Below are 12,816 nucleotides of genomic sequence, written 5' to 3' on the forward strand. Positions count from 1 at the left end.
TTGCTACCCTTAAGGACATCTTTTACTCGTGGCAGAGACTGGGCTAAAGTACCAATCTTTCTTCTGGAGAAATGTGAGGAATTTGGGAGCCATATAGCTTCCATGGGCCTTTATAGAATGGCCCAGTGGGAATTGTTCTTATTTCACGGTGAGTTAGTGAAGTTATAGATTATCAGAAGTGTTGCCAGTAAGAGATTTTCAGCTTTATAGAAGTTGTATTTCCATCTTTGTTTTCTGTATTATTTTGATGCACCATAACCTGTAAATTACGGGCACTGTTAAGGAGGATTGCATGTGCTAATCTTTTGTCTGGAGGAATTTTCAGTGTGTATCTCACTGAAATGAAGAGTGGAAGGAGTCTAATCTCTAACTTACTTTGAGTCCATTGTGCCCAGCAGCTGCTGCTGGAATTTTGCAGGGCTTCTTAATGGAAGTTCCACTTCCATCTGGATGTGTTCAGAATAACCTCTGCATTCTGGTGTTTCCAGTATCTTTAGTGAACGCTCAACAGGCACATCAGTGATTTGGGCCTTCCTAAAAACCTCAGAGATTTTACTTAAACAAGTTCATCTTAGCATAAATGATTCAATTTCTTTTCCATGTTTGCTTTTTGTTTGTTGATTCGTTTTGCACAGCCCCTCCTGCAGATAATGGCACTGCAAGGGCAGGCAAACATTTTGGGGCTGTGCTGCATCACACTTTGGCTGTGTTTATGCTGTAAACTTTGCACAAGGAAAGAGAGATGTATGGGTGAGGTGACTTGTTCAAAATCACATAATCAGCTCCTGGACTCATTCAGCTGAAGTTCAATCTCATGTTCTCCTGCAATTGAATTGCAGTTTGCTGCCTCTTTTGATGCTTTGCTTTGATGCCTGGAGTTCTCCTGCTCTTCAGGGAGTACAAGTGTTCATAACGCTACCTTTGTTCATTAATATTTTCTTTTAAATAAAGGGGAGACAGATTGCTTCAGAGATGCAGCTGATCACAAGATATGAAATGTAACTCAAGCACCTTTGGAAAAATATGTGTGATGTTGAAAACCTGGCATTTTCAAGATAAATATATTGAATCAATTCTGCTCTTGAGATTGCAATTGAGACAGAGGCACATCTCCCTCTGTACCTGCTTAGAATTCACTTCATGTCAGTGGGGAATGAAAATAAGTTATATTCAGCAACTCAAACCATTGATTGGTAGGTGTTAAAAGAGCCCAGACTTTCCATTTTAAGTTTGGTCAGAATGTGCCTGTGTCATGTAAGCAGGCAGGAGTACTCAAACCACTAAATATTTTTTACAGCTGCTGTTCTGCTGGAGTAAAGTACAGGGATCTCAGGGTAGGGGATATATGCACAGAGGCACCCTCTGTTTTACTGTCACCCTAAAATCTCACTGGTGGACAGCAAAGTTTTGTTAAGCAGGATGCAATATGAAAAACTAAAAATTTTCCAGTACTCTTTTTCTTATTTTTATAAGCCAAAGGTTTCATTTAAAGGAAAGTCACATTTGCTGATTCTTCCAAATATTTGAATTAATGAAAAATTTTCTCTAAATGTCCAGAATTGATTACAAATAATTAAAAATTGTTTAAGGGAAAGATGGCACTTACTGAGATTAGGAGAACATGGTATAATACATCTTGAGGCTTGGGTTTTCCTCCTCTTAGAACCCCTACCCTGATCATGTCAGGCTGACCAAGGATATATTTGCATAAATAATTCCACCAATTCCAGTGGAAATTCTAGAAAAGCCTATTTATTGGCAATTATTTCCTTACAAAACATAATTTTCATGTGAGCCTGCCCTGCAATATCTTATTTTAATGTAATAATGCAATTATGTCAGTTTAAGTGCCTGCACATGATGAGAGTAGCAAAGGGAAAGCCAGGAAACTCTTCAAGTGTTTTTTGACAGCTGGGCAAACAACAGGCAAACACGTGGTACTCAGTGAGGCTGGGTACTTTCAACTGAAGTTAGCACCAAAATATATTTTTTTACAAACTGATTTGTTTTTAGAAGACAATCTGAAGTCAAATCTGCTGTTCAGAAAAATATGCAGTATGTTTCCTTTCGAGGATTGCTCATTTACTGTATGACTGGCATGTGCTGTGCAACAAAATTCATTGCCATGAAGCAGTAAAAATTGGAAAATAAGAAAAGAAAGTATCAATACCCACCAGCTGCTTCTGTCTACTTCAGGATATCCCTTTGCATAAGTAATCTGTGGCACTTTTCTAATTGACTGATTTACTCCAAGATCCTGTAGGTGGTATTTTTAGATTTTTCATTGTTATAGGATTGTTGTGGGATTTTCCCCTCCAGGCTGCTGATATATGGATCTTTTGTGTGTAGTTTCTGATTGTTTTTAGTATATTAACTCCAACTCTGTCCTTAAGACCTGACTCTCCTGTTCTCTGTGTTTATTTTTGTACAATTTCCCCCTCTGTCTGGTTGTCTCCTTTTCCACAACAATTTGCCTATTGCACCTTCATGAACTTTTTCAGTGTTTTCAGGATTTGCTGTGTTTTTTTCTGTTTCTTCTTGATTTAGCTTCCTCCACTGGGTCTTGCTTTTGCTTTGACATTTCTGTATACAGGAAGGGTCTTCTTGTTGAGCTGGGTCTGGTAGAGAGTTAAATAGGAAAACAAGCCAAAAGGCACAGAAGGGAATTTCTCTACATCTGTGTGTCTCAATACATCTCTCACACACGAGTAAAATGCAGCACTGGCTGCAAACAGGCTGTTGCACTACCCCTCTCCTCATGTAGAGGAAGACAGCGTGCACAAAGATCAATAAATAGCAAATGTCAGAATGAGGAAACTGCTCAGCATTTCCTGAGGAAGAGGCAGCACTTTGGGCACAGTGGGTTCTCAAGGAGACTGTTAAATTTGGACTCCATGACAGGGAGCAGAACCACACAGAGGTATAGCAGGATATATATACACATGGATGTATATCAGAAGTAGCCTGTGCTATGTACTATGTACAACTGCTTCATTATGGCTGCTAGAGGTACAACATGTACATATGTATATAGAACACAGCTAAATATACTGCTGTTTTCTGGGAAAGGGGCCATCAGCGGGTTTTGAACAGTTTCCTTGTAAATGCAGGAAATCTGGTGGCTTTTATAATGCCTTCTTCCCCCAGGCTCTCTCCTATTCCTTCTTGTTCCTCTTCCAGTCAAATCATGCCGACCTTCAGAGGTTAACTGTGGTGTGCTGGGCAGGTGGGACAGCACTGCAGAGACACAGAAATCCCTTCCTAAAGACCTGAACTCTCTCTTTCCGAAAGAATCTTAATTCTTCAGATCCAAAAAAATGGGACAGAGCTGTGAAAGGAAGGAAATGTCAACAGAGACACTCCTACATCAATCATCCAGGGATGGCAATGATGGGTGGTACCAGCAGGAAGGCAGCCACAGATTGTGACCTCCTCAGTTCTCATGCCCTTTACCTTTCTCCTCTCCCCAGCTCTCTCACTAAATCCAGCCTCGTGACTAAGCTTACATCATTATTAATTTTTTTTTAAAGTGAGTGCATCATATCTTTTCCCAATTCAGATCATCTCCCTGGCTTCTTATTCTCCATAGCATGTACTGTATCTGCACGTTCACTGAAGGAGAGTGGCATTGTTCTCACAGTCTCCTTTTGATTTAGTCATAAATAATACATTTTGTGTGAGGCTGGAATCATCCCTGCTTTCAGGCAGGATAATTTGTAACTTGCTGCACCTGAAGGGGGGTTGAAGGGCATGGCTGCCATCATGTCGTGAGCCAGACTGGAATAACAGTGGTGCATGAATGAAACGGGCACAGGAACACAGCTGGAAGGATAGAAGGGAAAATGCAGTATTCATGCAAGCAAAGTGTAACAGCATTTGGCTTAGAAGAAGAACAGGGAACTGTCACTGATCAGGAGGTGCGAAGGAATCCCAAAGAGTCAAAGTAGCAATTCCTGAGTTGGATATTAAATAGAATATCCGTAAATATCTACCCACAGTAATTCAGGATAAAGTGGATGTAGTCTGAGAATAGTCTGAGAGGCCTAAAAAAAGATTGGTTTATGTAAAGCAAAATGAAAAAAAAGATGTCACGCAGTCATCTCCTTGTATAATAATTGGCACAGGCTCACATAATCTCATATCCGTGAAATTTTTTTATAGTGTTTACTAGAAAGATGTAAACTATTCGATTGACCTTTTTTTTTTTAATTCTTACCCCAAAATTGCACAAGAAATGTTGCTTTATGTTATCTTCTGCCATGGAGGAGAAGTCTTTTTTTTAAGAACTTTAATTTTTTTAATTGGAAGTCTTGTTTTAATGCATCTCCAGCCAAAAAAATCCTGCCCTGGCATTCTCCAGTGGAAACTGGGGGCTGCCCTGCAAAGAACTGTTAAACTTTGACAGCCACATCACCTAGTAAACACTGAAATAAAGCATTTTATAAGAAAATGCTAAAACACAGAAAAGGGCTCTTTAGGCTGGACCACATTATTGAACACAGGGTCTCACATTTGGCTCACGTTGAGCTATTTGGCCACGGCTTCAGTCATCTATCGAGGCAAAGTGAAAAACTGTGTGCTGAAATCAATAACATTAACAGCGTTTGCAAACAGAAATTCTCAGCCAGCAGTTTAAGTTAATTCAGTGTATCTGTGCATTTGAAATTATTACCACTTGCATTAGGTTGTAGTTTAGGGAAACACTGAGTAAGCAACGTGCTACCACCTTGTTCTTGTTCTGGTGGAAATGGAGGACTTGGAAAGCACCTGGCACACTACCCAGAAATTAATTTGTGTGTGCTGGGGATGGGTGTTTCAGGGAAAATCAACTGATCATTCCCCTGTTCATCCACAGGCTTTCTGTACAGCTGCAGCCAAACCATATCACCCAGCTCTTGCTTCAGTTTGTCACTTCTAATGTGGGTGTGACGTTTTATGGCACTACAAAGATGAGGTAAAGCAGTCGTACTACAAATATTGTCACAGACTGGCCAGAAATGCAGGTGATTGCAACTTAATAAGTTGCATAAATTCTGAAGGAAAACCAGGTGTTTCCATTGCAAGATAAATATATTTAGCCCATCCTGATGGAAAGAGTGCAGAAGGACAATAATTTAAATATTTATTCCTGCTCCTTTTGAAAAGTTTTACCAGGTAGTTCATTTTAAAGAAAGCAAATGAAAATAATAATTTGATAGTATTTAATCTTAAATATAATCTGAAGACTTTGAAGACTGTAGAATGTTTTCTTGCTATAAAAACACTCAACTATTCTAAAGCTGGTTTCCAATTTTCCAGCTGCTTTGATTCCAAACAAAACCATTCAAATCTTTTTTCTTTGTACAGTGAACTCAACCTCATTTTAATTTGATTGCAGCTTGGTGCTAAAGTGTAACGGAACATTAATTCTCTTAAAATCTGAGGCTCTCTTTTTTAAAAGAAGCTGACTTCTTTGAGTAATCATGTTTGATGGAAGAAATCTAGAGGGTATAAAATGAGGAGGTCATTATTGTGATGTTCCATCCAAACACCTAAGGCAAAGCACTTCTGGTTCTACTTACAAGTTCTGCTGGGAGCATTTCAATTTTCTGGCTCGTTGTCAGGTGAAGTTAACAGCTTTTAGGGCAGATAGTTCAAACTCAAATGTGACTTATCTGTGAAATGGAAATATCCCTGAGATTAGGCAGGATTTTGTTTGGCTTTTTGTTTCACTCCCCCCAGCTAAGTATGAACATATAAAACTAAGCCCCCAGCTGGAGTAGACAACTTTAGATATATAATTTCAGTGTTTGGGTTTTTTGGTTTTTTTGTATTTTTTTAACAATGTATACTTTCACAGAACAGTTGTGAAGGATATGCTCAGCTTTTGATTAATCCTGGGGTTTTGCAGTACTAAGTACAGTTGTTACCTCACCATGCTGCAAAGGGAAGACTATTTAATATGAAGAAACAGCCTGAGATTTATCCTTTCAGCAGGATAAGACATGCTGCCATTTGCTAACAGCTTGCAAGAATTTCAGCGTGGTTCTCCCGGTCTGAGTTGGAATAGCCTGCTTTTGTCCTGGAAGGACACCTCAGGGTCCTCCACACTTGGGACAAAGGGAGATACAATATGTTCCCCTCTTGCTGGCTGAGTGCAAAATGATCTCCAGAAATGAGATTCTTCCATTGCCATTTATCTTGTGTTCCATGAAAATAAAACAAAACAGAAAAGGAGTCAGAACTGAAAATTATTCTTGACTTTTAGAAGGCAAAAACCCCACCCCAAATGACATAATTTTCATGGGCAGTAAACCTGCATTTGGTTTCGTGTGAATTTAGACCTGTCTTATCGGGAAGTGATGCACTTTGGGCATAGGTATTTTTTGATAATGTTTTTTTAATTTGGTATTATAACTGCCTTGATTGTTATGTAAATAATGTAAATGGTTTGGGAAAGTCCAAAGAGCATTAAGTGCCAGAGATGAGAGCAAAATTACAGTGCAAAATTTGGTATAATAATAAATAAAGGGAAAAGAAACCTTTTAAAGCAAAACTTAGGTGAAATAGTATGTTGAAATGGTCATAGGACTATCCAATTTTGTATTTAAGCACTGTCAGGAAAATTCATCCTTCATGAACAATCACTTTAGGCATCAGGGTGTAAGAATCATGTTAGAGGGCAGTCAAACAGGGAATCTGAAGGGAATAAGGAACAGAATCAACTTCTAGTGGCCCCACTAGTGGATTTAGGTTATTGTTCAATGGGACAACAATTCCAAAGACAACAGGAGCTTCACTAAATTCTCATTCAAGTGACTTTATGTACACCAGTGACATAGTTTGTTTTCCTCTCAGTAAGAGGATTTTTTACTTACACTGGAAAATCAGAACACTGGATGCAGCCAGTGCAAGATTTTGAGAGAGATGCTGAGTGTGTTACAGGATGTGGCATCAGACTGAATTAAAACTTCTTTAGAAGGTGTTGAAAACAGGCCACCATTGTTGAAAGCAGGCCACCCACACAGGGACAGTGACATATGAAGTTTGATTTCTAGTGCTGGCAAAGGGAGCTTAACAGCTTTCCCTTCTCAAAAGTTAGCATTTTCTCATACTTTCCTATTCAATAGGAATGTGTAGATGTAGGTGTCAGCTTGGTAATAACTGTTAAAGAAACTGGTATTAGACAGAATCTCCTGGAGCTAGGCAAGTTCAAACTGAAGTGACTGAAGTGAAAAATTACCCTAGGTGGCAAGGGAACTCTATTCTGTTATTGCAGAATAGATTTTATTTCAGGGTGTTACTGATAAGTATTTATACTTCACAGGCTCACAATCAAGAAGCAATAAGGAATGCAGGTATTGGAATGAGAATAGATGAAATGCAATAAGGAAAGGTGAGCTTCTCTGGAGAGATGGAGAGGATCAACCATGTAAATACTACAATTAGTCTTTCATGTACCAATCTGTTTCCTCCCCAGAGTTCCATCTCCAAATTGTTCACCTTTACCATAATATTTTCTTGCTGTGTTTGAAATTAGGATATCAAAAATAATGCCTTTTTAAATTATTTTTACTTACCAGGGAAACAAGATCTAACCTGGGCTTCTTTCTACAGCACAATAACAGTGAACTTGACATAAGCCTCATCCAACAGACAGAATTACCTCTATTATGTCTTGGTATTACTGAAGTGTTTATTAAGGCCAAAATTACCACTCAGGGCTATGACTTTTTTTTCACTTTTTGAGAGGATTGTCTTTTTTTTTATTATTTGGGAAAGTGTTAACACCCTTATTATTATCCTGAGAGTTTATTATGAATTTGGTTCAATGCATTTCAGAACTGAGTGGTTGGGAAGAAATATACTGACCCTGACGAATATCAGCTTATTATACAAAACCTTCAGCTTTTGCACCTGGTCCTGGTTAATTCCACAGTTTGATTTTCAAAGAAGCAAACAAAATGTTCTAGATATGCTCACAACTGATCTGAGCTTTATACAGAAAAATCCATGAAGATTTTTAGGAACTCCAGGTTCTTAAGGAGTAGAGATAAATTTTACTTGGTGTGGTTTAACTTCAAATATGATCTCTTGATTCTAGATACATAGGAATGGAAAAATCCAAACACAACCACTTCTGTAGCCATGCCAGCACAAACACATCCTTCATTATTCCTTGTCAGTTGGAGCTTAAAATTAGAAAATCTAAAGCCAATAAATTAAAGCTCAGAATCTTTATACATGTATGCCAAATCTGTTCTGTTTGTGCTAATATAAGATTTAAAAGACTAGACAGAAGTGTTTCTGCACTGTGCTTGAGCTGACCCAGAGGCAACAAACTGGCAGCTCAAGCCCTTTCAGGAGACCTCCAAAGTAAAGACTGTTTTAGTCCCTTGGATGCCTTTTGAAAGGGTTGGGAACTGTGAGTTAGGATGTGTGTTACACCCCAGCATAAACCAAGGATGGGTTATTGAGTTCATTACTTTCCTAAAATCAGCCTTTGTCCAGGTCAGCCAAAAAGGCAAACGAGGCAGGAATTTAATTCAATACATAACCTGAGTCTGTTGTAGCAGCTCTGAGGTGTAGGAAACCTAAGGCACACAAAATGCAGACCTTTCTTTCTGTAGCACACAAGCTCTGAACAGTGCTGTGCTCAGCAGTGCAGATGTAACAGTGGGCCTAGAAAGAAACACAAAGGGCTGTAGATAGATAAAAGATACTCCATGCTCTTTTTCAAATCAGTATATACATTTACTACTTTTTATTTAATGGGCTAAACAATAAAAAACATAATTTCCCCATCATGGCAGAATTAGACATAAAGGTAATGAATCTGTGCATTTAGGAAAGAGCTTACATCAGTTTCTATTTTACTGCTTTCTTAGGTTCTCCAGGCTCCCTTTAAACAGTGCTTCTGCTTTGATGTCTTGCTCTCTACCCAGATTGCCAGAAGGCTTTCTGTTGCAAATGCAGGTGTTTTCAACTGTTAGATACAGTTGTGTTGTATTATTCATCACCTCAATATAAAAATGTATTAGTGGGACACTTATTTTACACAGAGGACAAAACAGGGATAATGGGAAAGATGGCAGACTGTGTATAGATGAAGATGTTGCTTAGTGAGATGTGTTTGGCAGTGGAGGAGACAGGTTTGCATCTGTGTCACTGCTGTTTCATGTGTCAGTCCTTGAACCTTTAAAGCACTGCTTTTATAACAGACTGCCTTGCCCATCAGGCTGGCATCTGAAACTAATTGAAAATGGCTTTTGAGAAGTACAGCTCTGTTCACAGAGAGCACCTAGAAGTCGTTGTGGTGTGTACTTGTTACATGCTGGTGCTTTTTCCTGGTTTTTGTTGTTTTAACGCTTGGCAAAAACCTGTGGGTGTGAAGCCAGGTCTTCCCAGAGCTGCTAAGAATTACTGGAAATGCCAGTGAATGGATCAGCATGTCAAGGGCAATCTCGAGGCTTGTTGTACAGTAAAATGAACACCTCAGTCCTTCTCCTGACAAGGATTTCTCTGTAGCACTCGCCCTGTCATTCAGAGATAGCTCTGTGTGCCACACAGACAAAGCAGGGGAACATCCACAGAAGGCTGGTGAGTTGTGACCCCGCTCAGAGTTAGAGAAGTGCAGTAACCCTGCTCTCAATGCTGACAGCTGCAGAGGACTGGTATTCACCTTTCCACTCCACTCAGCTGCCTCAGAAATGGAGGCAGAGCACTGCTGCTGAGAAAGAACCAAAGCTGGACAGTGAAACCATATAAAAAATATTTACCAGAGATGGTAAAGGGATGAAGGTGAATTGGGGTGGGGGAGGATGAGGAGAAGGGTTGGGGGCACAAGTAAGCCATTCAGAAGCAGATAGAATGCCAGAAAATTGTTTTCCCCTTCTTCCCATAAAATATTCCTTATCTTTCTTCTCTGTCAGCTTTCCCTAGATGGACATTATGCTCTGTGCATGCCCATCTTTCAGGGCACCCTGGCAGTCTCCCATTTTGAACACCTGGTTACCCTGTATGCCTTCTATCTGTGAATCCAAACATGATCTTGGGTATTAAATGGCAGTAAAGCACTTCCATATTTTGTATCACTCCAAAATTCAGAGGCATCCTTTTGATGTGCTTGCATTTGCTCATCTACCAACCTTTACACCTATGGCTTTTTGAAAACAGATATTCTAATCATCAGTCTCGAGAACTTCTGGAGACAGGAAGCTCTTCTTTTGTCTTTCATCTCTTCCACAGAAGTCTCAGTGCCGAAAAAGCACACAGCTTAGTACCAGGAGATGGGAATCTCTCTTCAGCCGCCTCCTCATGCTAATAACAGTGCCAGGTGGTGGTGAAGCCCTTTGTTCCACAGCTCCAGCTCGTGCCTGACTGCAATGGAGGGAGGTCTGTCAAATCCAGTGCCTGGCACTGGTCAAGAAAGCAATGTTTTGTTTGTATGGATATGGGAGAATTCTTCCTTAAAAGCAGATCTGGTTTGGATTTCTGGAACAGGTTGAAAATCTGATTTCTGGATTTAAAATAGCCTATGGCAGCTCCTGACAGTGAGGAACATGATAATACTTGTGTTGCCTGCTAAGCATGCCATCCATCTTCTGTTGGCTTCCTGGCCCCAACCATGATCTTTGGTACTGAGTGCAACCATAGAGTTACATTGAATTAAAAATAATCTCCTTCAATCTGTGTCTAATTTGCTAAATTATAATAGTCTCCTTGCTTTCTATGCTATAAACACAAAATGAGGGTACTTTTTCTGTCCTACTCTACCATTTGTAGGCACGTACCTCTAAACTCCCCATCTCTGTTTTCTTAGGTGAAGTTTTTATTTATTTATTTTTTACTCTCTACTCAGATGTGCATCTTTCCAGAGCCTCAATCATTCATTTTTCCTTTTAATTCTGCAGTACTTGTGATGGGATAAACCTGTACCATAACCTTCTTCCAGATGAATTTATATATCAGGCAGAAGACCAGTGCTGCAATTTGGGTATGGCTTAGGTCAGAGCTTCACATCTTTGTCACTGGGGTGCCCCTCACTATCTAAAGGTACAGTGAGTGCCACATTTAATTCTTTGGTTGTTTATTTCCCAGCCCCTGTTTTGGGAGAAAAGGTGACCTCAGTTAACTCGTAAGTTTTCTTTAAATATCTCCCCCATGTGCAGTACAAATGTTACCTACAACAAAGCTCCTGAGATACTAGGGGCCAGAATGGCATTATTCAAAGCAAATACAGATACCATTTTTCATTAATCCTTATCTTTCACTAATTTTTTTGCTCAGGTCATGTTTCTTCCATGAAGTCAGCAACTGTTTCTATAAGCTTATAATCTGACACGGGATTTACATGGTTTAAAAGGGCTTTACTTCTGCTGTGGCTGTAGAGCTGGTCTTGTGCTGAAAGGATGGTGGCCTGTATTACACCCGGGTAGCAAGAGGTGGGTTCCTCAGGGCACCGTGCTCTGCTCCCAGCCAGCCTCAGCTTTCCACCCTGGTTTTCCCAGGAGAGCTGCCGGCGCTCACGGCCGTGCCAGGGCCAGCAGAGGCGGCTGCGACCACCAGACCCCAAAAGCTCTCCTGCATCACCGCAGGGCATCAGTGCGCTGCTGGCAAACCCAAACCACGCATTCTCCCTTAAGAGCCGCGGCGAGTCCTTACAACAGCCCCCAGGCCGAGGTTCCTCGACCATTTTGGGTCGAGTCGCTGCAATTCATACATCTTGCCTGGGCGGAGAGGAGCCTGCGTGCAGGCTGCGCTCTGCTCGCACCTCTCCGCGCCCCGGTCAGCCAGGGCTGCCGGCTCGGTCTCTGCCGATGCCAGGGCGGGCTGTGCCGTGCCGAGCCGTGCCGAGCCGAGCCCGCTCGCTGCATATGCCCGGCGGCGGCGCGGCTGACGGGGCAGGGGCGGGCCCGGCGCGGAGGGCGGCCCGGCTCGGCCCGGCCCGGCTCGGCTCGGGGCGGCGGCACCCGCCTCGCCCGGGCGATGCCTGAGCGCGGCGGCAGCGGGGGGGCGGGCGGGTAGCGGCGGCGGGGACGCGGCGCTGCTGCCCTGCCTTTCCCTGCCCGCCGCTGGCCCTTCCCCCGCCCCTCCCCGCTCCGGTGCGCGACTCAGCCGCCGCTCCGGGCAGGGAGGAAGGGCTGGGAGCCGCCTCCCGCTGCCCCCGGCCGCCCCCTCCCCATGCAGCCCGGCCCGCCGCTGGGAGCCCTCCCCGGGGGGATGTTTCTGCGGCCGCTGCCGGGATAACCGGCGCGCCGCCCGCCCCCGCCCCGGACGGAGGATGCTGCCCGCGCCGTGGCGGGCTCCGACTCGGGCAGCAGCGGCCGCGTCCGCCTCCTCGGCTCCGGGCAGCGTCGCCGGGGAGAGATGAGTTCGCGGCACCAGGCGGACTGGATCCCTTACAGGTACGGGGGCAGGCGGCGGGCGGGGCGGAGGCACCGGGGCTGCCCCTGGGCAGGAGCCGCTGCCCCTCGGGGGGTCCCCGCCGCAACCCGCGCTCGCTCGCGGGGCCGGAGCGGCCGGACCCTCCCCGGGGCGCGGCGGGTCCCGCCGGGGGGAGCGGGTCGCGGGCCGGCCCGTGCGGGCGCTGCCCGGAGGGGCGCCGGGTCCCGCCTCCCAACTTGGGGCCGGTGGCGCTCGGCGAAGTTCGGGGTCTGCTCTCGGGGCGAGCTGTCAGCCCCGCGGGGAGCGGGCACAGCGCGGAGCTGTCCTGCCCTGCGGCCCCGGCGGGCGGAGCGCTGCGCCGTCGGTGGCGGCTGCCGCGGCTCGGGCTGCGGGCCCGCGCTGGCCCCGCCGGCGGCGGCTCCGGGAGCGGGGCCGGGGCGGGCGATGCGC

General features: G+C 43.8%; 1 protein-coding gene across 8 annotated transcripts in view; it reads left to right on the top strand.

Annotated features, from left to right (window-relative positions):
- The window catches only part of TUB (TUB bipartite transcription factor), a 141,932-nt gene that overhangs the window by 56,141 nt on the left and 72,975 nt on the right, over positions 1-12,816 (top strand). Inside the window, exon 1 of one of the 8 annotated variants that reach the window (XM_042779399.1) lies at positions 12,239-12,386. The exons of the other annotated variants lie outside the window; for them this stretch is intronic. Within the exon in view, the coding sequence (XP_042635333.1) occupies positions 12,349-12,386 (38 nt within the window). The 5' untranslated portion in view covers positions 12,239-12,348. Of the gene's footprint in view, positions 1-12,238; positions 12,387-12,816 lie in introns of those variants that run through there. 8 annotated transcript variants of the gene reach the window in all.

Source organism: Catharus ustulatus, chromosome 6 (genome assembly GCF_009819885.2).
Source record: "Catharus ustulatus isolate bCatUst1 chromosome 6, bCatUst1.pri.v2, whole genome shotgun sequence".
In the NCBI taxonomy this organism is placed as follows: domain Eukaryota; kingdom Metazoa; phylum Chordata; class Aves; order Passeriformes; family Turdidae; genus Catharus; species Catharus ustulatus.